Consider the following 26,138-nt stretch of genomic DNA (forward strand, 5'->3'; position numbering starts at 1 on the left):
CCTTTATTTTCTCTGAAGGAGCCATATCAAATCAACCATTTCTTCCAAGTACAGAAAACATTTTTGTTAAGTTTCTAACATCTTCCCACAGGTGTTCACCACCAAGCCAACACAGACCCAGACCTCCATTGGCACTCTGCCTACTGGTACCACCACCACACTGGCCACTGCCTCCACCACCAAGCCAATCATTGTGACTGAGACTGTTGCCCAGACAACAACCATCGGCCAGACCACCACCAAGCCGACACAGACCCAGACTCAGACCATTGGCACCCAGCCTACTGGTACCACCACCCTCGGCACTGTGACCTTCCCAACCGACACCACCACACTGGCCACTGGTACTACCACCAAGCCAGTAATGGTGACCGAGACTGTTGCACAGACAACAACCACTGGTCAGACTCCAGGTACAACACAGCAGAGCACCACTGCCACCATCGGTACACTGACACCTACCATGGCTACCACCACCATGAAGCCTGTCACCACTACCATTGGCTCTGGTACTCCTGGTACTGATGTTGTCACCGTCACCGAGGGTACTACTGCTACCCAGCAGTTCACCACCACCCAGAGTACCACAGCTACCACAACCACCAAGCCTGTGACTACCACCAAGCGTAAGTTTCTCTTCTAATGTCTAGAACAACTGCTAAACAATCATTACACTTCCTTGCAGGTATGCCTTACAGCCTTAGCTGTGCATCCTGAACAGCCAAATCAAAATAGACAAAAAGATTTTCTAATAGTTATTATCAATCTGACCAAACTTTAGTCAGTACCTTGAAAATATGAAATTGACAGCATTTTGCAATATGGATTATAATTGCCAGTTTTCATGACTTTTTAAGTCGACATTATTGTAGTTTTGTCTGCCTTACCTTTTCAAAAATCATTGTCTTCACTCTACAGCTCAATTCACATACGAGTTCTGTGTTGACGGATGGACGCCATTCTACAACATCCATGAGCCAAACCCACAGGACTTCCAGGATGGTGACTTTGAGCCACTGGACCAGATTGTGACCACCTACAACCTCTGTGGTGGCAACCCTGACATGGTCGAGGCCATCAACTGCCGCGAGGTACCAAGATCAAGTCTTCTTTTATTAAAGTTTTTAAACCCACAAGAATTCTCAAGCTTGCTCGTCATATTTTCATATAAGAAAAATGACAACATAAGAAATTATGTCCATGGATACATTCTAACAAAACCATTTCTCTCCATGTAGGTTGCCAGTCTTGCTCCATGGGACAGCACTGGTGCAGCAGGCCTTGTGTGTGACACCACCACCGGCTTCTACTGCTCCAACTCTCTCAACTACCCTGTCATGTGTGACGACTACGAGATCAGCGTTCTCTGTAACTGTGGCGAGACCACCACTGAGGTAAGTAGTGCTGTTACTATTGTTAAAGATCCTGCATGAAAAAAGTAATGTTAAAAATGTGGTTTCAGATACTTTGTCATGAGATTTATCAACTTGCCACCAACGAATTTGGGATTTTTCAATTATTTTTTTCCCTGTGAAAACTCAGCCATATATTCCAGCAGACTTGAATTATACTTATTTCTATACATCTGCCAACACAGTTCCAGACCACTACCACCCAGGCCACCACCACCACCAAGCCACTGGTCACCGGTATCTTTGAGACCACTGGAACCACCACGAAGCCCATGGTTACCGGCACCATTGCCACCGTGACCACCCCTGGCCAGACCACAACTAGTCAGTTCACCACCATCCCGACACTCCCAGTGACTGGTCAGTTACCTATTAGTGACACCTACTACAATATACCTGTTGATGAAAATAGAATCTTCTTTTGCTTCATCATGTTGTGCTGCTAAGGACATTGTACCTGTTGGAGATACCTGTTCTGATATAGTTGCTTCATTGTTTGGTCTGCTGATGACCAGAATCTGCTTTAAATTTTCATCATCATGTTGAACTTCTTGCCAGGCCTAAGTCCACTCTGCTTCTGCATTTACAAGGAATGCTAAAAACAGTACAAGTTTCCTCTTCTGTGTCACTCACCTCCTCTGTTTCCTCTGCATCAGCTTGCCCTGATGGTGCAGAGTACTGGACTCCATTCCTGAGCATCGACAAGCCTGATGCTGGTAGCGACAACGGAGACCACGAGCCCATGGACCAACTGCAGGCACTCTTCCACTTCTGTGACAAGGAGATGATCAACGACATCGTCTGCAAGGAGACTGTTACAGGTCAGTCATTCCACTGAAATCAAATGCTTTTCAGACATTTTTTATCGTAGATCTGCAGTAGTAGCATTTACTGGGATTTCTTTCCTTGGATTTTTCATTAGCCTTTTGCCTAAAATTTTACATAATACTTGCATTTGCATCTTGCACAGGTCTGCTGCACACTGATACCAACCAGGTGGTCACCTGCGACATTGTCAACGGCTTCCACTGTGACAATGCCATGCAGAAGCCTGGCGAGATCTGCCACGACTATTCCGTCTCTGTCCACTGTGACTGCCGCGAGCCCACAACCACACAGCAGGTCACCACCACCACACAGAAGCCTACCACAGCAACAGCTACTGCCACTGTGCCAGGTAACCCAACCACCACCAAGCCCATCCAGACAACTGGTGAGACAACCATTGTCACTGGTACAACAACCATCGCAGGTACCACTGGTACAACCACCCTGCCCATTGGAGAAGTGACCACCCCTGTCACTGGTACAACAACCATCGCAGGTACCACTGGTACAACTACCCTGCCCATTGGAGAAGTGACCACTGGCAAGCCAACAACCACCCAGCAGCAGTCCACCACCCAGACCCAGCTCTTCACTGATACCACTGTGCAAACTGGACCAACCACCACAGGCCAGGGCGAGACAACATCTGCCCAGTTCACTGTCACACAGACAACATCAGAGTCCACTACCCCCATCACAGTGGAAGGTTAGAGAGTCAGGCTATCATTGTTATCTAATAAATATGTCTTGTAACAGGAGATTGAGAGTTCAACCTCCTCTTGGCCAGGCCCTGTAGATTTGAAATGAATGCCAGTTTTGCAACGTTATTTGAATGGTAGCTGGTTTGTATTGTAAATGACTTTACGGTGAATTTTATATCATCAGCCCCTACAACTATGTTGATTTCTATAATATGTATATCCAATGGCATTTGAGGAGAAACTAGTCACTGTAAATGTCTTTTTATCCCCTCTCAAAGGCGTCATGTCATGACACCAAGCACTGCTTGGCTGCCACTCTCAAAGATTTGTCATGAGATAAGCTAATTTTTTTGTTCTATTGATGACAGGATGCAAGCCTGGCCAGCAGTTCTACTGGACACCGTTCCTGAACGTGGACCGTCCCGACACTGGCGCAGACAACGGTGACCACGAGCCCATCGACCTGCTCCACACTCAGTACCAGTTCTGTCGCAACGACATGATCACTGACATCATCTGCAGGGAGGCCGACACTGGTCTGTTGTGTTCACATATGGATTTAACGTACATTTAATGCAAATAAATAAGAATGTGAAAATGCATTTGTTCATGTAATACACTGTAGTAAAATGCCAAGATCTATCATATACATGTACATTTTAGTATTAGAACCGTGTTTCTGTTGAAAGAAAGGAAATGCAATTCCCCAGTTGTCAGACCTGTAACAGCTTTGTTGCATTCTTTGATGTTTTTTCCATTATACAGTAACATTTTACCATCTAAAAAAAGTGTTATACATTTGCACTATACAAGAGTAGCATGCTGTAATCTTTGCAATCCTGAGCTTTGATTGTTGGTGTTTTGGTTACTTTCCAGGTCTGATGCACCATGTGAACAGCCAGGTTGTCACCTGTGACATCATCAACGGCTTCAGCTGCGACAACGACATGCAGGCTCCTGGCGAATCTTGCTACGACTACGAGGTGTCCATCAAGTGCAGCTGCATTGAGCCAAGTAAGTTTATCTTAAGAATAAACATATTTTACATGCAATTTCTTCTGAATCATGTCTTTTCCTATAATCTTCAAGGCTGCACATTTGCCACTTTGTATTTCATCTCATTCCAATCCTTTTGGTACATTGAAAGAAAAATTGTCTCCACGGATTATGAGCTAATTGTTGTATTTCTATTTTCTTCAATCCAGCTACTCAGCAGATACTCACTACTACCATTGGCCAAGAAACCACCACCAAGCCAATGAGCACCCAGGAGATCACCACCACCAAGCCAATCATGACAACTGGTGAGACAACAACTGCTGTCACTGGTACAACAACCATTGCAGGTGTCACTGAGACAACCACCCTGCCCGTTGGAGTGACTACTGGTACAACCACTACTCAGGGCATTGTCACTGAGACAACCACGTTGAAGCCTACCACAGCAACAGCCACTGCCACTGTGCCAGGCAACCCAACCACCACCAAGCCCATGACAACTGGTGAGACAACAACTGCTGTCACTGGTACAACAACCATCGCAGGTACCACTGGTACAACCACCCTGCCCATTGGTACCCTGCCAACTGATACAACCACCCAGCAGCAGACAACTAAGCCAACCACCACCAAGCCGATCACCACAACTGCCGGAGAAACCACCACCCTGCAGACCCAGACTCTGCCAACCCTGCCAACCCAGCCTACAGAGACCTCCACTCTGCCTGGTGTCACCACCACAGCTACCATCACTGATACTGGTGCCACCCAGACTGTGTCCATCACAACAACACCAGCAACAACCACTCAGGCCGTCACCCTGTCACCCATGTGTGTGGAGACTGGCTGGACTAGCTGGATGAACCTGGACAGGTAAATGCACAAGAAAATAGGAGATAGAAGGGAGGCTGTAAGAAGTTTAAAGACTTTAAAGGTGTAAAAAGAGGCATTGAGACTGTTTGCCCTTGAGTACTGATAGAGATGATGTCAAAGATTTGTTTTGGAAAGTCACCGTAAAGCTCATGTATCTTTTGTCCATCTGTTGGTGGTAACTCAATGTTTTTTATCGCAGGCCACTGCTCGGCAACAACAATGGCGATGTTGAGTCCTTCGACTCTCTGCGCCAGAAGTTCCAGTTCTGTGACAGGATGGACATGACCATGGTTCAGTGCCGCGAGGTAAGCTCCTTCCTTATCATGTCTCATAAAATTTTTGTCAAAAATTAAAGGAATGAAATGGTTCTCAAGTCAAGTCAACTCAAGTTAGGTCATTCTAAACATAGTAAAGCAATATTCTCCACAACCACACTGTTTTCTTTTGATACAAGACTGAAGTGTAGATACAAGTCTTGGACATTTTTTTATCACAAAAGTGATTTTAATCAGAAAAATGACATCTGTCTTGTCTTACAGGTCAGCACCCAGGTGGCATCTACCATGTCTGGCCAGAACGTGCGCTGCAGCTTGGACCACAACGGCTTCCAGTGCCTGAACGACAGGCAGCCTGACGGACAGCTCTGCAAGGACTACGAGATCCGCGTCTTCTGTAACTGCGGCGAGAGTAAGTAGATTAAATGGTTATGATGAGCACTATACCTCCTTTCTGTTGGAAAGGTCTATCATGTACTCCTAAAATGTCCAAAACTACTGGCTTGACACTTATCTGGTACAAAACTTTGTGATGTAATACTTTGGCACTCCAAAGTGATAACCTATTACTTAATACATCCTATCACAGAAAATAACAGCTGATATAAAAGCTGATATAAGCTATCTAGGTATCTTTGAAGGATCTTGATGCTTCCTTTCTGGAAGAAAAGCGGTTATCTGCACTAGCCCCATGTTTTCATGCATTCAACATGTTGTTTTTTTTTTTTTACCTCAGCAACTGTTGCAACAACAACAACAGCTGCAACCACAACAACTGCTGCAACAACACTTGCTACACAGACACAGACTGTGCCAGTTGTGACCACCACAACCAAGCCAATCACGTTCTCTACTACCACTGTCCCAGCCAACCCCACCACCACCCAGACCACCATCCAGACCACCACACCAGAGGTCTGTGTTGATGGCTGGACTCCATGGATCAGCTCTGACAACCCAGCCAACCCGACCCACCCCAACACCGGTGATGTCGAGACCATCGACAACCTGCGCGACCGCTACGCTTTCTGTCAGGACGACATGATTGTGGAGATCGAGTGCCGCACAGTCAACACCATGGTAAATAAACATAAATAAACATTTCTCAATGATGGTTGATTTGCCCTAAGTTTATTCTTTCAATTTATCCTGTGTGAGATTTTCTGTTAAAATGTGGAAGTTCAAGAGATTTAGTAACAGTTAACATTAAGTGGGTTGCAAATTTTTCCTAAATTCTGGGCAGGTTATGTTCTTATTGGCCTGTCTATGTCTACAATATAAAAACAGTAGTTCATGATCCTACAGGTTTTCAGCATTAATTTCTATGCACAGCCTTTTGCTTAACATTTCTGTATCTCTTGTGTGCAGATTGACTCTGATGCTACCGGCCAGAACGTGATCTGTGACGTGAACCAGGGTCTCATCTGCGTGGATGCCTTCCAGCCTGATGGCCGCAAGTGCGAGGACTACGAAGTCAGGATCAACTGCCAGTGCGGAAGTAAGTTTCCTTCTTTCCCTTCCTTTTTTAGAGAAGCTAGATTTCCACGTAACCAACTGGTATGCAATTCTGTGCAACAAATGAAGACTGCTAAAGACTAAGGTACCTACCTACCTACCTACCTAGTCCCTTGACCTCCTGGTCGTTGGGGGTAGAAATTATCAAACATCTTACTTGAACATTTCCAATTAGGCATGTAATGTCTACATTTTATCAGATACAGCACAGCTCAGGTAATGCGATTAAAAATGGCATACATTTAAAATGGCATACATTTCCTTAAGCCTAATTCTACTTCAACATCTATCATGGTTAGTTGTTTCCTCCATGAAAAGTTATTGATATACCATGTGTACTTTCAACAACTACAGCAACTCCAGCACCTGAGACAACCACCACCCAGCAGACCACTACCACTGGCACCATGGGCACCCTGCCAACCCTGCCAACTGAGACCTCCACTCTGCCAGGTGTCACCACCACAGCTACTGTCATCGATACTGAAGCCACCCAGACTGTGTCCATCGGAACAACTGGCAAGCCAACCACAACTCTCTCCACCACCAAGCCCACCAGCACCCAGGTCTTCACTGATACCACCACTACTCAGGAGACACAGACTACCACCAAGCCTGGTGTGATCACCACCACCCAGGCCACCCCTGGTACTCTGCCTACCACCACTGGTACCACCATTGGCTCTTTCACCACCACCCCTGGAGAGTTCACCACTCAGACTGAGGTTGTGACTTCTAAGCCCACAGATACCACCACCTCCCAGGTATGCTTCACAGAAAAAGTGGAAGCTTGAAACAAAAGAGCAAGAATCTAATGATTGTGTGGTCTTGTTACTCTGTAATTGTTCCATACCAGAAGCAGTCTTCATGAGCTCATTTTAGCCTGTAACAATTTCTGAAGAAATTTTTCTTGTAGTTTTTATGTTCTGAAAATCATGTCATCTTTGACTTTCTTTCTGTAGTTCACCACGACAACAATGCCTACCAAGCCTGTCACTGAGGCCACCACCACCACTGGTGTGTCCGACCAGACCTTCCCGCCAATGTGCGTTGTCAATGGATGGTCTCCGTTCATGAACGTTGACTCTCCTCTCACCGCACCTGGCGACCTGGAGACCATCGATGCCCTGAGGCAGAAGTACACCTTCTGTGCCTACCCAGCCATGATCGAGTGCCGTACCGTGGACACTCAGCAGACTCCTCAGGTACATGTCAGCAATGTGGAAGATTTCACATCTAAAAATAGGGTCTTTCCAACTTTTCACCATAACCTTTCAATAACTAGCGGTAATCAATATAAAGTCATTTTCTACCAATACCTGTTCTAGATGATATAGGTGTTGTTGAACGGATATTAAATAGTATCCAGCAAGCTTTTTGCAGGCTACAAACAAGAAAAAAAAAAGGAATGTTAAATTGAAACTCATAAATGAGTCTCCAGACAGCTAGAAAATGATAGGTCCTGTATGATTTGTGCTTCTTCCCTGTACTGTCAAGTAGAGATGTGTTAGCATTAACTGTACTTTAATTTGCATTTGTTAACAGGATGCCGGAGAGAAGGCCACATGTGACCTGGTCAACGGCCTGGTGTGTCTGAACGAGGACCAGAACCTTGGTCAGACTTGCTCCGACTATGAAGTCAGTGTCTACTGTATCTGTGGAAGTGAGTACTATATCTCTATGATTGTTCCCACAACTATTCCTTCACTTCAATTGTTTGTACATCTTGTTGTCATAGGTTAGATCCTATGTTTTACATGTTTTACTTACGACAACTTTTGTTTCTTTCCCTCTTCAGCAACTACCCCACAGACAACAATCACACAGACAGTTGTTACCACAACTGCCCAGACACCTGGCACCGCCACACAGACCATTGGTGAGACAACCACCATTGTCACAGGCACCACAACCGCCCAGACACCAGGCACCGCCACACAGACTGTTGTTGGTGAGACCACCACCATCGCCACAGCACCCACACCAGGCACTACAACAACTGCCCAGACACCTGGCACCGCCACACAGACTGTCATCAGTGAGACAACCACCCTTGTCACAGGCACTACAACCGCCCAGACACCAGGCACCGCCACACAGACTGTTGTTGGTGAGACCACCACCATCGCCACAGCACCTACACCAGGCACTACAACCACTGCCCAGACACCTGGCACCGCCACACAGACCGTTATCAGTGAGACAACCACCCTGGCAACAGGCACTACAACAGTCCAGACACCTGGCACTGCCACACAGACAGTTATCAGTGAGACAACCACCCAGGCAACTGCCACTACAACTGGCCAGACACCAGGCACCGTCACACAGACCACAACAACCAAGCCTCCAGTCATCATCACCGACATCTTCACCCAGCCTGCCACCACCACCGAGCGTCCTCAGCCACAGATCATCTGTGTTGAGGATGGCTGGACACCATGGATGAACTCCGATACTCCATCCACTGGCCCCAACAATGGTGACTACGAGATCATCCCTGTGCTGAGGTAAGTTGCTACCCCTAAAACAGAAATCAGAATCTGTAGATAGTTTCAGCCGGCTGGTATTTCAATTCAGACTTTTATTTTCCAAGAACCTTGTTTGTATTTCTACCAACATTTTGACAGCCACTATGCTTCATCATCAGGGCAAAGTAAACTTTCTTCATCTTTAAGTTGTTGTATTATGACATAATTATTCATAACAAGGATACGTTCTCCAAATGAATACCTCTCCTTGCCACTTAATAACAAAGCAGCATGGATTGAGTCTCAGTGACATTTCTGACTGTATTCTTGCAACTTTGCCATTCATCAAAGAAAACAAGTCTTTCCAAAAGGTAGACAAAAATTGCCATATCGTAAGTCATCTTGAAACATGTACATTCATTTTATGAGACTCTAAGGATCCTGAAAATTTAATCTCTGGTTTACAATAATTCTACAGGGATGAGTATGCCTTCTGTGCCAATGAGATGATCGTGAGTGTGGAATGCCGCATCACTGGAACTGCCCAGAACATCGCTAACGGTGAGAATGGCGTGACCTGCACTGTCGATGATGGTCTGCGCTGCGACAACAAGAACATGGCCATTGGAGAACAGTGTGATGACTACGAGATCAGGTTCTACTGCGACTGTGCTGAGGGTAAGTCATCCGTTGATGATGAATTTTTTTTTCTTCAATTTAGTGTTTCAAACAATAGACTACATTACCAAAGGTCTATAGATTAATGTCTGATAATGCTGCTATTCAGAATGTGGCTTCGTTTGAAATTATATCACATGTATTCTCTAGATCTTCAGCTTTGTAATAGGTCTATGTTTATGCATTGATGTCCAATTAAAATACATGTACCTTCAACGTTGTCACAGAAACCACTGTTGCTACCACAACTATCGCAACTGCAACCACCACCACCAAGCCTGGTGAGACCACCACCCTCGCAACCGCTCCTACTGCGACCATGACCACCACCCAGAAGCCTGAGGAGACCACCACTCTGGCCACCACCAAGCCCGAGGAGACCACCACCACCGCACAGCAGCCCACCACAGAGACCGGCATCTTCACCACCATCATGACCTGGTTCACTTCCACCGGCTCCACCACCACACCCAAGCCGGTCTCCACCACCCAGCTGCTCACCACCAAGCCGACTGAGACTCAGACGGTTCCAGAGACCACCGCCACTCAGGCAACCACAACCACAGGCAAGCCAACCACAGCCTCCACTACTACTCTCCCAGCCAACCCCGTCACTGAGACTCAGACTCTGGGCACCCTGCCAACCCTGCCAACTGAGACCTCCACTCTGCCAGGTGTCACCACCACAGCTACTGTCATCGATACTGAAGCCACCCAGACTGTGTCCATCGGAACAACTGGCAAGCCAACCACAACTCTCTCCACCACCAAGCCCACCAGCACCCAGGTCTTCACTGATCTGACCACCACCACCAACAGGACTCCGTTCCCAGCCATCTGTGTGGACGGATGGACTGACTGGATGAATGCTGACAGCCCAACCAGTGATGACAACAACGGTATGTCCACACATCATTACTAAGGGCAGAGCAGAACTGCTTTGAAGCATAACTTTGCCATTCTATCTATGAACAAAAAACAAACAGCATGATTGCCTCCTCTCTGCCTCTAATTGTAAATTTCTGAGAGCTTTTTATGTCACTCCAAAACAGTTTTCTGGAATAAGTTTTCTTATTCTACTTATCTTTTCCGTTAAATTTTTTCAACTAAGGCCCATCTTATGTTGATCTGTTTGTATAATATGACATAATTCTGGATTTCAGGTGATGTCGAGACCTTCGACAGTCTGCGCGAGATGTACAGCTTCTGTGCTGAGAACATGATCATCGACGTCGAGTGCAGGACCGCCACCCTCGGTGCACCGTTCCAGATCTCTGGAGACGTCGGCGTGACTTGTGACGTCACCAACGGCCTGACCTGCAGCAACGACATGCAGGGCAACTCCCTGAACTGCCAGGATTACGAGATCCGTGTCCTCTGCCAGTGCTGTAAGATACTTTTCTTATCTTACTTTGCATCCTTTAAGAAATAACCATTAGAAGTAAAACACTACCATGCAATAATAGCTTTAGGCCACCATGTTGGCTCTGGTCAGGAAAGACAGTATGACAATCTTTAACAGCTGGTGGCCATGTGTAATTCAGAACATGGCTGTGAAGTTTTAACATACATTTAGGTGTACTAGAACAGAAGTATTTCATGTACATGACATTGTACATTTTGTCCTTTTTACATCATCAAGTGACACAATTCTCTTTGGCTTTACAGCTGAGACTACAACAGCAACCACAACTCAGCAGACCACTACCCTGGCTACACAGACCACCACTGCTGCCACCACCGCCACTCAGCAGACCACAACTCTGGCAACCACAAAGCCAACTGAGATCCAGACTACCAGTGCAACTGAGAAGCCAACCACCACTACCGCTCAGACAACCCTGGGTACTCAGACCACCACAACTGGTCAGGAGACCACTACCTTGGCTACACAGACCACCACTGGTATTCAGGATACCACAACGCTGGCAACAACAAAGCCAACTGAGATCCAGACTACCAGTGCTACTGAGAAGCCAACCACCACAACTGGTCAGGAGACCACTACCCTGGCTACACAGACCACCACTGCCTCTACCACTGGTACTCAGCAGACCACAACTCTGGCAACAACAAAGCCAACTACAGCTAGTACCACTGTGGAGACCAAGCCAACCACTCCTGCTACCACTACCGCTATCGCCAACCCGACTACACCACCCAAGGTAGGTCAACATTCATTGATTAGAATGAAATGTCAACATAACTACAATTGAATTTCATCAATATTTCCGTCACTGCACTCAGCCCTTGCATTCTAACAGTCATCTGGTAATAGTAAACTGCATGTGTGGATGCTTAGCTTTTAAGACTTTTATTGGAGTATTATTAAGATAATTTTACATTTAAATCTGTCAGGCTTTTACTGTTTTACTGTTCTATAAATCATATTCTTTGTTTGATCTCAGGTTTGCGTAGATGGATGGACTCAGTGGATGAACGTTGACAAGCCGAACTCCAACACAGTTGGTGATGTTGAGACTATCACCAACCTGGAGCAGAAGTACAGCTTCTGTGAAGAGGTAAAATATGTTACCAGCACTTCTTTCTGTTTGGCCTTCTACTGGTAGCTTTGATTTTTTTACCAACAACTTGTAACAGGTTTCCCTAAATTTTCAAATATTTTGCTAGAAGAGAATGGTCGGGGAATTATATTCCTCAGTGTTTACTAAGTAAATGTTAGTAATGTTTGCATGTGACCAAATACAAAATGTCCTTCCTTGAGAACAAAAATTTAAAATGTATTGTTACATGTTTGTTTCTTTCAATACAGGAAATGATCACAGATGTCCAGTGTATGGATGTGATGTCTGGCTTTGTCTTCGACGACAACACTGCACCTCTGGGTGTGACCTGCCGCCCTGACGTTGGTCTGATCTGTGTGAGTGGACCAATGGATCCGACTGGACAGATCACCACCACCACAGAGTGCCAGGATTATGCTGTGCGTCTGGAGTGTACCTGCTCAAGTATGGGAGCATTTCTTTTCTCTTAGATATCATACACATTGTGGTGCACATGGCCATGAATTTTCAGGGCCATAAAATTTAATAGATCAATTCATATCTTTCAAACAGCTTTGGTTTGGGCTAACACTTCCATTATACCAATTATGATTAAGTACATGTATTCAATATATCACCCATTTACTATTTTGATATTCTATTCCATTTAGCTACCCAGCAGATCATGACTACCAAGCCGACAACCACCATTGGTGTAGTGACCACCACCAAGCCAATCAGCACCCAGGAGGTCTCCACCACCAAGCCTATCACAACGACTGGCACTGCAACAACAATCGTTGCAGGTCCCGGGTCTACAACCACCCTGCCCATTGGAACCGTGACCACTGGTACAACCACCCAACAGGTTACAACCACCACCAAGCCCATCTCCACTGCTGAGACTACAACTGCTGTCACTGGTACAACAACCATCGCAGGTGGCACTCAAACCACTGGCCTGCCCACTGGAACCATGACCACTGGTACAACCACTGCTGTCACTGGTACAACCACCCAGCAGTTTACCACCACCACCAAGCCCATCTCCACTGGTGAGACAACCATTGTCACGCAGAAGCCTACCACAGCAACAGCTACTGCCACTGTGCCAGCCAACCCGACCACCACCAAGCCCATCCAGACAACTGTTGGTACAACCACCACTGTGCAGACCCAGACTCTGCCAACCCTGCCAACCCTGCCTACTGGGACCACCACTCTGAACCCATTCACCACCACAGGTGTTGTTATTGACACTGGCGCCACCCAGACCGTCTCCATCCCGACCGGCACAACAACTCTGCTCACACCAATCAGCACTGTGGTTGTAACTGGTACACAGAAGCCTACCACCACTGGATCCGTGACTGTCACTGGCGTGTTCACAGAGACGACCACCAAGCCAGCAACTGGTACAGCCACCTCCATTGCAACTGGTACCACCACCACCATTGGAACTGCCACTCAGACTGAGCAGTTCACCACTGGTGCCACCACGGTTACGACTCCACAGACCACCACTGGTGTCACTGTCGAAGTCTGCCAGGTAAACACTTTCATCAATGAGATAGTTTTCTACTATTTTCTTCACCTTTCAAAATACCCAGTTTACTGTCGGTGTTAAAGATGAGTTTACCGTTTGAGATACATGTATCCTGTTGTTTGATCAGTCTTAACATTAACTTGTTTGTCAGGAGCCTCTTGGCATGGAGGGCGGCCAGATCAGGCCTGACCAGATCACCAGCTCCACTCAGCTGGATGACCAGCACAGTCCTGACCAGGGTACCCTGAACAACAAGCCTTCCGTTGATGGCAGCGGAGTCTGGAGCCCAGCTGTTGATGACAAGAACCCCTACCTCCAGGTGGACCTCGGCACACCGACCCACGTGACTGGCTTCATCACCCAGGGCCACCCCACTCAGCCTGAATGGGTCACCACCTACTACATCACCTACAGCAACGATGGTGTCAACTTTGTGCCATACACTGATGAGTTCGGCAACCCTGTGGTAAGGGTTACTCATTATTTACAATTATCATTATCACTGATAGCATGAAAGTTCACCTGTGTTCATCTGGCAGAGTTAGCCAAAAATTTGGGTCCCAACTTTCCTGAGTGTTGGTCAGATAAAGTTTAGTTTGTCATAATGTATAATTTGCTGCATTGAAATGACATGGTGATGGTTCTACCCCTTTGTAAGCAAGAGTTTCTTCCTTTCAGCTCTTCACCGCCAACACAGACAACACCACCCCAGTCACCAACCTGCTGGATGCCAACCGACCAATTGCAGCTCAGTACATCCAGATCCACCCACAGGACTTCAACAACCAGATCAGTCTGCAGTTCGAGCCTCTGGGATGCACAGGTGAGAGACACTCTTTTTGCAAAATACAGTAAAACCATCAGTTGAGTTATCATCCTTCTGTAGCTATGCAAGTCCTCATACTTGCTGTGGAAGCATTTGCAGATGAGCAAAATCTGGTTAATGTTACAGTTTTTTCTGTACCAATGTTCCTGACTGTGCTTCAAATATAGTGGGAAGGTAGGTTTTGTTTAGAGGTTGACATATCTATCATGTTTTGTGCTTGCAGAGACCACCACTACCATCCAGACCTTCACCACAACCACCAAGCCTGGGCAGACCACCACTGGTGTCACTGTCGATGTTTGCCAGGTACTGGAATTAAGCTTCTTAAGCAATGGATGATTAAAGATGACCTTCATTGTCTTTTGGTTGGAAAATGTCATTGTCATTTCATCATCCTTTGTTTGAAAGGCAGTCTTAACAACGAGTTTGCATTTCAGGAGCCTCTTGGCATGGAGGGCGGCCAGATCAGGCCTGACCAGATCACAAGCTCCTCTCAGTTGGATGACCAGCACCGCCCACAGGAAGGCACCCTCAACAACAGGCCTTCTGTTGATGGCAGCGGAGTCTGGAGCCCAGCCGTCGATGACACAACACCATTCCTCCAGGTGGATCTTGGCGAGCCAACCCATGTGACTGGCTTCATCACCCAGGGCCACCCCACTCAGCCTGAATGGGTCACCACCTACTACATCACCTACAGCAACGATGGTGTCAACTTTGTGCCATACACTGATGAGTTCGGCAACCCTGTGGTAAGAGATATTGTTTATAGCTTACAAGCACAATTCAGGATAGGCGCAATGCTTTGAATCGGTTTTTGAAACTTAAACAATGAATAAAAGTTAGATAGCTACTGCTTTCAAGGAAAAGATTTTCCTCCTTTGTAAGAAAGAGTTTTTCCTTGGTTTCAGATCTTCAACGGCAACACTGACAACACCACCCCAGTCACCAACCTGCTGGATGCTGACAGGCCAATCACAGCTCAGTTCTTCCAGATCCACCCACAGGATTCAACAACCAGATCAGTCTGCAGTTTGAGCCTCTGGGATGCAAGGGTGGGTAATATTCTTTCTTTTGTTGCTGTCATCTTCTAAGATAATGTTCCTCGGCAGTTAAAATATCTTTATATTGTAGCTATGCAAGTTCTGATACTTGCCAGGGAGGCATCTGTTGATGACCGGAATCTGGTCAATGTAATAGTTGTTCTGTACTAATTTTCCTGACTATGCTTCAAATAGAGTGCCAATGTCAAGGCTTTTAGAGGTTGACATAGTTTGTCATATTTTGTGACTGCAGAGACCACCACTACCATCCAGACCTTCACCACAACCACACCACTTGGGCAGACCACCACTGGTGTCACCATCGATGTTTGCCAGGTACTTACTGTCCAATCAGCTTCAACAGTTGATAACTTAAGATTCATTGATTTGCTTTTCAAGGTATTCCGTTTGAGGAACAATCTTAACATAACGTTTGTGTTCCAGGAGCCTCTTGGCATGGAGGGCGGCCAGATCAGGCCTGACCAGATCACAAGCTCCTCTCAGTTGGATGACCAGCACCGCCCACAGGAAGGCACCCTCAACAACAGGCCTTCTGTTGATGGCAGCGGAGTCTGGAGCCCAGCCGTCGATGACACAACACCATTCCTCGAGGTGGATCTTGGCGAGCCAACCCATGTGACTGGCTTCATCACCCAGGGCCACCCCACTCAGCCTGAATGGGTCACCACCTACTACATCACCTACAGCAACGATGGTGTCAACTTTGTGCCATACACTGATGAGTTCGGCAACCCTGTGGTAAGTGATGGCGCTATTGCCTTCTGGTTTGAGGTACTCACATTTCAACTAGTTATTTTATGACTTTACAGAATGTTTTTATGTTTCAGAGTCAGACAGAATGATTTCTTAGTTAGACGTTGTCATGATGTAGAATAACATTTGGAACTTACTCCTTGGTGCATTAAATGACACTTTCTTCATTTGTGCAGATCTTCAACGGCAACACTGACAACACCACTCCAGTCACCAACCTGCTGGATGCCAACAGGCCAATCACAGCTCAGTACTTCCAGATCCACCCACAGGACTTCAACAACCAGATCAGTCTGCAGTTCGAGCCTCTGGGATGCAAGGGTGGGTAACAATTGACACCAACAACCAAAATCTCTAGCCATCTGAATTCTAATTTTCATTTATTGTAGAGATGTATATGGACAAACAGAATGCTCTAGCTTTATTGTACTTATTGTCAGTACTGTAAGTATGTGTATGTTGAGTTTCATGATGTGTAGAAGTTTATGATAACACCTTTGTCATTTTTGTGGTTGCAGAGACCACCACCACTATTCAGACTCTGACAACAACCATCCAGACTGGCCAGACCACCACTGGGCAGACCACCACTGGGGCCACCACAGCTACTACTCCACAGACCACCACTGGTGTCACTGTTGATGTTTGCCAGGTAACATCACTAACTAGCTCCATCAGTCAATACACTGTAGCTGTTGATTCTTGTCTTAACCATTCTAGATACCCTGATGGGTGATCAGTTTTAACATTACATTTGTGTTCTAGGAGCCTCTTGGCATGGAGGGTGGCCAGATCAGGCCTGACCAGATCACCAGCTCCTCTCAGTTGGATGACCAGCACCGCCCACAGGAAGGCACCCTGAACACAAGCCTTCTGTTGATGGCAGTGGAGTCTGGAGCCCAGCTGTTGATGACAAGAACCCCTACCTCCAGGTGGACCTCGGCACACCAACCCACGTGACTGGCTTCATCACCCAGGGCCACCCCACTCAGCCTGAATGGGTCACCACCTACTACATCACCTACAGCAACGATGGTGTCAACTTTGTGCCATACACTGATGAGTTCGGCAACCCTGTGGTAAGTGTAATGTTATTGCCTTCCAGACTAACATGAATACAGTTCAGCCAGTCAAGTTATTACTTTGATAAGATAACAACACTCTACAGCATTCTGATGATGTACATGTAGAATAACAAGTGATGCCTACTCTTCTGTATACAAAAATCCTTTCTTCATTTTACAGATCTTCAATGGCAACACTGACAACACCACCCCAGTCACCAACCTGCTGGATGCCAACAGGCCAATCACAGCTCAGTACTTCCAGATCCACCCACAGGACTTCAACAACCAGATCAGTCTGCAGTTCGAGCCTCTGGGATGCAAGGGTGGGTAACACTAACACTAACTTGTAAAATGCTTCTGTACCAGTTTTACAGTAATGCCATGAGCTACTCTGGAGTAAACATATTTTGATATGTATCTTCAATGCCTGAAAGAAATCTGGAATGTAGAAAGCGGTCCCTCTGCATTGAATCCACCATGATTAATTAACGTCATTTCCTAATATCATGCTGATTTTATAAAGTCTTAGATATTTAGGAGTTTGATTTATTTGTAATATTTGTGCTTGCAGAGACCACCACTACTGTCCAGACCTTCACCACAACCACCAGGCCTGAGCAGACCACCACCGGTGTGACCACTGCCTCCACCACCACCCTTGCCACCAAGCCTACCACTCTTCAGACTCTTCAGACCACCACAGCTGCCACAGCCACCACGGCTGGCACAACCACCATTGCCACCAAGCCTCAGACTGTGCAGACAACCACTGTCCCTGAGACTACCGTGTGCCAGGTACCATTGCCTCACTATGCACTCCTGTTCCTTCAGATACAAGAATATCCATGTCCTGTGTACAATTGTAATGATGTCCATGATAATGTTTTTATGCAACTATACTTTGGAAATTGTAAACATTTTTTGCAATGTATTGATTATTACATTATTGATTTTTTAATCATTGCAGGAGCCTCTTGGCATGGAGGGCGGCCAGATCAGGCCTGACCAGATCACCAGCTCCTCTCAGCTGGATGACCAGCACAGTCCTGACCAGGGTACCCTGAACAACAAGCCTTCTGTTGATGGCAGCGGAGTCTGGAGCCCAGCTGTTGATGACAAGAACCCCTACCTCCAGGTGGACCTCGGCACACCAACCCACGTGACTGGCTTCATCACCCAGGGCCACCCCACTCAGCCTGAATGGGTCACCACCTACTACATCACCTACAGCAACGATGGTGTCAACTTTGTGCCATACACTGATGAGTTCGGCAACACTGTGGTAAGCCTTACAGTGTTTCCTCACCATGTTTTTTTTGCTCTTCCTAGCTGTATGCAGATTATATGCCCACAATAGATACAGTAATAAAATGGGCCTTTTTCACAACTTTTCCAGCTCTTCACAGCCAACACTGATGGCACCACCCCAGTCACCAACCTGCTGGATGCCAACAGGCCAATCACAGCTCAGTACATCCAGATCCACCCACAGGACTTCAACAACCAGATCAGTCTGCAGTTCGAGCCTCTGGGATGCAACGGTAAGAATTCTCATGTCACCCTGAATCTTTGCAACTAGCATGACTAAAATAGTTTGTGGTGATGTCTATGAATCTTGTGGTTTTCAAATTTTTCTGTCAGTTAGGAACTCATCATTGACTTTTGCGTTATTTCAGTGATCACCACCACTACTGGCAAGCCAACCACCACCCAGGCTGTGACTTCCCCAACCACCACCCTGTCCACTGCCTTCACCACTACTGGACCTTGCCAGGATCCAATGGGTCTTGAGAACGGTGGGTGTCATATTCATCTTTATTGTGTATCATAGAAAATCACCTGATACATTTAATTTCTATTTATTCATTTGCATCAGGCCAGTGGCCCATATAAACAAACACAGCACGATAAAAGTTTAAAAACTACCTAGAGAAAATGAGATCTACATGGTAAAAAATTACTGTGGTGGAAACCTTCAGAGCGCACAAGAAGGCGAATAAGTTCATCATGTTTCATTTACGTTTGTGGCTTCCATGATATGACAACTACTACATATGTTAGGTTTACAATGTTTGAGGGTCACTAGATATTCAACAGGTAACATGTAGTAGTGCAAAGGTTGATAACCCAAAGGTTTCTTTCATGACAGTTTTCAGTATGAATATCCTATCCTACCAATGGGTTTTCAGTATGAATATCCTGACAATGGGTTTCGTTGTTGCGTATTTCCACAGGCCTGATCTCTTCCAACATGATCAGCGTATCCAGCCAGCTTCTGCCAACATCTGGTGCCGACAGCGGCCGTCTCAACACACCTGAGTCCCCGACTAGCGCCGGCGGCTGGGTGCCTGCTGTCAACGACCAGAGCCAGTGGATTGAGATCAACCTGGGCCAGGTCAGTACATGTCTGACAAAGTCTGGTGAAAAGATACATGACAGCCATAAGCTGTATTGTGTACTGACATCAAGAAAAAGCAGACATTAGTGACTTATTGTTTGAAAACCCAAAAGAGTAGCCATTTCAACAATTATGAATATCTACAAGTCTCAACAGTGACTCTCTTTTAGATGCTTAGTGTTGAAGAAATCTCCTAATATATGATAATATTTCAGGGAGATCTATAAAAAAGAACAAATGTCTGTGATTGTTAGCTGTACCCTAGGGTGTCAGACTTCACAGACTCATTCTCCCCACGTTGTCACTCTTTGAATTATTCTGACGATGTAGTAGCGCCATTTGCATGTACGGATATGCACTAAGCAATTAAAAATCATATTTGTCTATTTTCCCCACAGCCTACCCAGATCACAGGCTTGATCACCCAGGGTAGGGACAGTGTGACTGCTGACCAGTGGGTCACCTCCTACAAGATCATGTACAGCGTCAACGGACAGACCTGGCAGTACTACAACAGCCCTGCTGGAACTCCACAGGTGAGAGAACTGTCATTGCATCTTCTGAAAACTTATTGCACTCTTTGCATAAATGTGTAAAGTTAAGACAATTGCCTTCCATGTTTACCTGGGGTAATGGATCAGTCAGAATTTTTCTTTCATTAGTGAAAGTGTGATTAATGGTAGTGAATGCCAACAATTAGGACAAGGGTAAGGTTTTTTCTATAACTCTGTGAAAAAAGTGGTAGTGTTTTAGATTGTCTTTATTATGCACTGACTCTTTTGGACCCATAAACAATTTGTTTCTTTGGCATTGTGTATCCAAATTATTCTTTTAAAGTCAGAAATGGATTTGATGTGGCCATCAGAAATCTAAGTTGATAGGTCCCAACATCTTCATGTGTTGAAGTCACAGTAGTGCATGTAGATGACATTAAACTTCCGTGTCCTTTCCAGATCTTCCCGGCCAACTCTGATGAGAACACACCCAACCGTCAGCTGTTTGACCTGAACAACCCGATCTACGCCGAGTACATCCGTATCCAGCCTGTCACCTGGCACGAGTGGCCATCCATGAGGGTGGAGATTCTGGGCTGTGCTGGTACGTTCACGGTTTCAAATCTTGGCTTGATGAAATCTTGTGTTCGTAGAAAAATGATGTGATCAGAAACATTACATTTGTTTAGCATAAAAGCTGATTTGCATGGCTTGGAACTTCATTAGTAAAGGAAATATGAAGGAAATCCAACTATGCGGTTGTAAAATTCTTATGAGTCAAAGACCTTTTAAACTTTGAGTATATGTTATTGGTATACATAGAAGACAAATGTACCTTGCACTTTCTTTGCCATATTGTTCTTAGACCTTTTGCACCAAATGATAACAAAAATCTATACATTCTTCATGCCTGCTTTTAGGATTATGGAATGTCAAAGTATCTGTTTCCTAAAAATGTGTCTTCTTTTTCAGAAGCAACAACCACCACCATTGCCACAGCTACCACACCAGGCACTACCCAGACTTCCATCGTCACTGGCACTGTTGGCACCACACAGACCTCCATTGTGACCGATACCACCACTCTGGCCACTGCCACAACTCCAGGCACTACCCAGACCTCCATCGTCACTGGCACTGTTGGCACCACACAGACCTCCATTGTGACTGACACCACCACTCTGGCCACAGCTACCACCCCAGGCACTACCCAGACCTCTATCCTCACCGACAAGCCTGTGACCACCACCATTGCCACTGCCACAACACCAGGTACTACCCAGACCTCCATCGTCACTGGCACAACTGGTACGACCCAGACAGCTATCGTGACTGAGAAGCCTGTGACCACCACTCTGGCCACTGCCACCACACCGGGCACTACCCAGACCTCCATCGTCACTGGCACTGTTGGCACCACACAGACCTCCATTGTGACTGACACCACCACCCTTGCCACCAAGCCTGAGACTGTGCAGACCACCACTGTCCCTGAGACTACCGTCTGCCAGGTACCATCTCTTAATGCCTTTGCAGAACATTGATATGCACTCCTGTTCCTGTTATGTAGATGCTAGTATCTCAGTGTCCTGTGTACAGATTGAAATGATGCTTTTACATTACCTGTACTTTTTAAACTGTAAACTTTTTTGTAACAAACTGATTATTGAATGTTACTGATTTCCGTATCATTGCAGGAGCCTCTTGGCATGGAGGGCGGCCAGATCAGGCCTGACCAGATCACCAGCTCCACTCAGCTGGATGACCAGCACAGTCCTGACCAGGGCACCCTGAACAACAAGCCTTCTGTTGATGGCAGCGGAGTCTGGAGCCCAGCTGTTGATGACAAGAACCCCTACCTCCAGGTGGACCTTGGCACACCGACCCACGTGACTGGCTTCATCACCCAGGGCCACCCCACTCAGCCTGAATGGGTCACCACCTACTACATCACCTACAGCAACGATGGTGTCAACTTTGTGACATACACTGATGAGCTTGGTAACCCTGTGGTAAGCTTTACAATGTTTGCTCATCATGCTCATTGGACTCTTGCTAGTTATAGGCAGATTATATGCCCACAATAGATATAGTACTAAAATGGGTCTTTTCCACAACTTTTCCAGCTCTTCACAGCCAACACAGACAGCACCACCCCAGTTACCAACCTGCTGGATGCCAACAGGCCAATCACAGCTCAGTACATCCAGATCCACCCACAGGACTTCAACAACCAGATCAGTCTGCAGTTCGAGCCTCTGGGATGCAACGGTAAGAATTCTCGTGTCACACTGAACCTTTGCAACCAGCATGACTGAAATAGTTTGTAGTAAGATCTATCATTCTGTGGTTTCTGAATTATTCTGTTGGTTGAGAACTCATTATTGACTTTTGCGTTATTTCAGTGATCACCACCACTGTTGCCACCACTACTGGCAAGCCAACCACCACACTGGCCACTGCCACAACACCTGGCACCACTCAGACCTCTATCCTGACTGACAAGCCTGACACCACCACCATTGCCACTGCCACAACACCAGGCACTACCCAGACCTCCATCGTCACTGGCACTGTTGGCACCACACAGACCTCCATTGTGACCGACACCACCACTCTGGCCACTGCTACCACACCAGGCACTACCCAGACCTCCATCGTGACTGGCACAACTGGTACTGCTGGCACCACGCAGACAGCTATTGTCACTGACAAGCCTGTGACCACTACCATTGGCACTGCCACTGCCACCAACCCACAGTCTACTGCTACCCTGATCAGCACTCTGCCATATGAGGGTATGTACTCATTGATAAATATATGTTTTCATTGATAGATATTTGTTTTAATTTGCAAAAGTTATGATACTAGTATTCTTAAGATATCCTGTGCAGTTGATGCTTATGAGTTGATTAAAACAAAATGAAACACAAATTGTTGAGGCCACACATTTAACACAGGATCTAGGTGCTTTCATTAAATGCTTTTCTTTAACTTTCAGACTGTATCATTTGGGCTCCATATGTCAACACCAACTACCCAACTCCTGTGGAGGGTGGAGACTTTGAGACCATCGCCAACGTGATTGCTGCATCTACCTGCAAGAACCCTGTGGACATCAAGTGAGTAAACTATCCTGTCATCTCCATTTCTCAACATCAGGAGGGTTCATTGTACATCTGATATCATGACAAAAAGTATCACAGTAATACTTGGAAACTGAAGCTTTTTTACAACGGTTCTTTAAGCCGAATAACATGAATTTCATAAAGTACATTTTGTTCAAAACTCAACACTTGATGAAGTAGTCTTATAAAAAAAGCTCCACCCCCAAGGTACAGGTATTGTGAAAAACGCACAGCATAACTATAGTATGGATTTAACGGTGTGTTTACATCTCCTGTCTCCTCTAGGTGCCAGGTTGCTGGATTCGCCATGCCATACCAGGATGTTGTGAACATGGGCATGCAGAACAACATCAACTGTAACCTGTGGACTGGTCTGACCTGTAGCGACAACGAGCAGCCTAGCGGCTCCTGCTACGACTACGAGGTTGCTCTGGGTTGCTGGGACATGACGGAGCCACTCTGTGGTAGGTATACTGATGGTGCTGGTGGGATAGAAAATGCAGTAACATTTTAGTCTTTTTCACATGTAGCATTTTAATGTATCTGTCCTTGGTGCTGAAAATGAAGTAGGTATTGGACTCGGATGAAAATTAAACTTTCTGGACCATATGAGTTCTATAGTTGAAGAGGCTGACTCCTAAAGGCCATTAGAACATGCTTTAGCAGCCATAGAAAGATTCTTTTGTAGTTTATTTGTGTATCTTCAGGATATGATACAACTGTCAGTGAAGGTAAACCCAGAGGATTAGAGGAAATTGCAAACATTTAGTAATGCATTAAGTAGTGTTGTCCATTTACATGGTATTACAAAGAATGACTGCATCAAGAAATGAGCTGCACATCAAAGATATACAGTTGATGCTTCCTTTATAAAACATGCTGGTAAACCCTTTCTGCAGTGCCACCAACCACCGCCAGCACCACCCAGATGACCACCCTTGCCCAGACCACCACCACCACCGCAGCGGTCACCACCACCGCCGCCACTGTGGAGCCATGCCCAGACATGCCACTGTCCACCGCCTGGGGCTGTGGCGACGCTGGCTGCGAGCAGGGCTACTACTGCTACGAGGGTAACTGTGTCAAGGCTCTGGACTGCCCATGTGTGCTGCCTGACGGCTCTATCCATAGGGTAATTTCAGAATGTTTCCATTCTATGTTCACCAATGTAGATATAGAAAGTATGCCACACGACACAAATTTACTTTTCTATTAAGGTTCTCCAATATTTAGTGAGTGATAGTGAGTGAGTGAGTGAATACAGTGGAAGGTATGGCAGAACAGGTGTTTCTTGTTAGAAGACACCTTCAAGGCTGCCATACCAAACATGAATATGTTGATGAAGGTTAGACATTCAAACAATATTTAAAGACAATTCAAGAATAAGTCAGGAGTAGAACATAGATATATCTAGAAATGTGAATGTTTTCATCAAATAAATGTTTTATTCCCACGGTGGTTTTAATGGTTCTAGAAGTGCTATCATAGCAAAGTTTGACCATATCATTCATGTATGGGTCAGAAATATAATATGAGATGTAACTAGAAATGTGGATGTTTTGGCAAAGAAAATTCTTGATTATCCCTTTTTGGATTCAACTGTTTTGGAACATATTAACATCACAGCATATCTTGATTGTATCTTGCCTTATTTTTGTTAACAGCCCATGCAGTTCTGGAACGACGATGCTACCTGCCAGACCTGCACATGCCTGGGTGGAGGTGCCTCCGGTGTCACCTGCATGACCCAGACCTGCCCCATCCTGTCTTCTGCTGACTGCCCACAGGTAGAACTGGACAGTACTTAGACTTAGACGTAGCTCTCCCATCTTCTAACGGAACATTGCACACCTGAAATGGACCTTCAAATGTCAATAATACAGAATTCATCATATTTGACATAAATGATATACCCAACCACTTCCGATTTTGTGACTTTCAATATATTTTTTTTACACTCAATTTTACTATCCAAGCATGCATATCATAATTTTGTAGATATTGTATGAGAGAAAGCCACTATAAGAAGGCATTTTGCCAGCTATTCTCCCAGAGTTCTTGCATACAACTTATACATATATACAGTAGAAGTCTTGGGGAAGGAAGAGAAGTCTTCCTTCTTAAAAATACTGTTTTGAGAACTGAAGAAAAGAGAAAAGGAATATGATGATATTTCCCTTCATTAAGACACACAGTGTGTGACCATGAATGTCGGATCATCTCCATGTACAGGGTATGTACTACCAGAAGCCTGATGGCCAGTGCTGCGGCGAGTGTGTCAACGACATCTGCCACGAGGACGAGTTCCACTGCTACCTCGGCTCCGCCGGAGAGTGCATCCCGCTCATCTGGATGTGCGATGGCGTGCCTCACTGTACCAATGGAGAGGATGAGGACAAGTGCGAGACCACTCCACGTAAGTTTGCTTTTGCTGATGCTTTAATGCTTTGATAATGGGGGAAAGAATTTTAAAAACAAACCATATTAGAGCAAATCATAGTTAGAAACTTTATAATATATCAAACCTATGATTTAAATATTCAAATGTGGGTCACCAAAAAGGAAATGATTTTCATTTCACGTAACTTTGACTTGATGGAAGGGAA

General features: G+C 45.8%; 1 protein-coding gene across 28 annotated transcripts in view; it reads left to right on the forward strand.

Moving 5' to 3' along the window:
- LOC118423973 overlaps positions 1 to 26,138 on the forward strand; it is a 115,639-nt gene that overhangs the window by 75,602 nt on the left and 13,899 nt on the right. For 10 of the 28 annotated variants that reach the window (XM_035832319.1, XM_035832338.1, XM_035832333.1 and 7 more), the window contains 42 exons: positions 92 to 626; positions 919 to 1,091; positions 1,239 to 1,394; positions 1,598 to 1,772; positions 2,069 to 2,233; positions 2,383 to 2,946; positions 3,310 to 3,477; positions 3,818 to 3,955; positions 4,147 to 4,813; positions 5,013 to 5,118; positions 5,353 to 5,500; positions 5,825 to 6,168; positions 6,457 to 6,586; positions 6,958 to 7,367; positions 7,566 to 7,808; positions 8,149 to 8,266; positions 8,402 to 9,113; positions 9,553 to 9,752; positions 9,980 to 10,651; positions 10,916 to 11,140; positions 11,421 to 11,917; positions 12,161 to 12,274; positions 12,526 to 12,721; positions 12,928 to 13,805; positions 13,954 to 14,268; positions 16,622 to 16,766; positions 16,964 to 17,097; positions 18,480 to 18,794; positions 18,909 to 19,053; positions 19,189 to 19,308; positions 19,747 to 19,907; positions 20,309 to 20,446; positions 20,864 to 21,008; positions 21,377 to 21,915; positions 22,102 to 22,416; positions 22,531 to 22,675; positions 22,810 to 23,202; positions 23,406 to 23,526; positions 23,818 to 23,996; positions 24,432 to 24,664; positions 25,197 to 25,319; positions 25,765 to 25,948. In XM_035832319.1, the coding sequence (XP_035688212.1) occupies positions 92 to 626; positions 919 to 1,091; positions 1,239 to 1,394; positions 1,598 to 1,772; positions 2,069 to 2,233; positions 2,383 to 2,946; positions 3,310 to 3,477; positions 3,818 to 3,955; positions 4,147 to 4,813; positions 5,013 to 5,118; positions 5,353 to 5,500; positions 5,825 to 6,168; positions 6,457 to 6,586; positions 6,958 to 7,367; positions 7,566 to 7,808; positions 8,149 to 8,266; positions 8,402 to 9,113; positions 9,553 to 9,752; positions 9,980 to 10,651; positions 10,916 to 11,140; positions 11,421 to 11,917; positions 12,161 to 12,274; positions 12,526 to 12,721; positions 12,928 to 13,805; positions 13,954 to 14,268; positions 16,622 to 16,766; positions 16,964 to 17,097; positions 18,480 to 18,794; positions 18,909 to 19,053; positions 19,189 to 19,308; positions 19,747 to 19,907; positions 20,309 to 20,446; positions 20,864 to 21,008; positions 21,377 to 21,915; positions 22,102 to 22,416; positions 22,531 to 22,675; positions 22,810 to 23,202; positions 23,406 to 23,526; positions 23,818 to 23,996; positions 24,432 to 24,664; positions 25,197 to 25,319; positions 25,765 to 25,948 (11,584 nt within the window). Of the gene's footprint in view, positions 1 to 91; positions 627 to 918; positions 1,092 to 1,238; positions 1,395 to 1,597; positions 1,773 to 2,068; positions 2,234 to 2,382; positions 2,947 to 3,309; positions 3,478 to 3,817; positions 3,956 to 4,146; positions 4,814 to 5,012; positions 5,119 to 5,352; positions 5,501 to 5,824; positions 6,169 to 6,456; positions 6,587 to 6,957; positions 7,368 to 7,565; positions 7,809 to 8,148; positions 8,267 to 8,401; positions 9,114 to 9,552; positions 9,753 to 9,979; positions 10,652 to 10,915; positions 11,141 to 11,420; positions 11,918 to 12,160; positions 12,275 to 12,525; positions 12,722 to 12,927; positions 13,806 to 13,953; positions 14,269 to 14,480; positions 14,626 to 14,851; positions 14,935 to 15,065; positions 15,381 to 15,539; positions 15,684 to 15,924; positions 16,008 to 16,115; positions 16,431 to 16,621; positions 16,767 to 16,963; positions 17,098 to 17,210; positions 17,525 to 17,690; positions 17,836 to 18,083; positions 18,308 to 18,479; positions 18,795 to 18,908; positions 19,054 to 19,188; positions 19,309 to 19,746; positions 19,908 to 20,308; positions 20,447 to 20,863; positions 21,009 to 21,376; positions 21,916 to 22,101; positions 22,417 to 22,530; positions 22,676 to 22,809; positions 23,203 to 23,405; positions 23,527 to 23,817; positions 23,997 to 24,431; positions 24,665 to 25,196; positions 25,320 to 25,764; positions 25,949 to 26,138 lie in introns of those variants that run through there. The other 18 variants (XM_035832325.1, XM_035832323.1, XM_035832324.1 and 15 more) reach the window with 18 other exon arrangements.

Source organism: Branchiostoma floridae, chromosome 10 (assembly GCF_000003815.2).
Source record: "Branchiostoma floridae strain S238N-H82 chromosome 10, Bfl_VNyyK, whole genome shotgun sequence".
NCBI lineage: Eukaryota > Metazoa > Chordata > Leptocardii > Amphioxiformes > Branchiostomatidae > Branchiostoma > Branchiostoma floridae.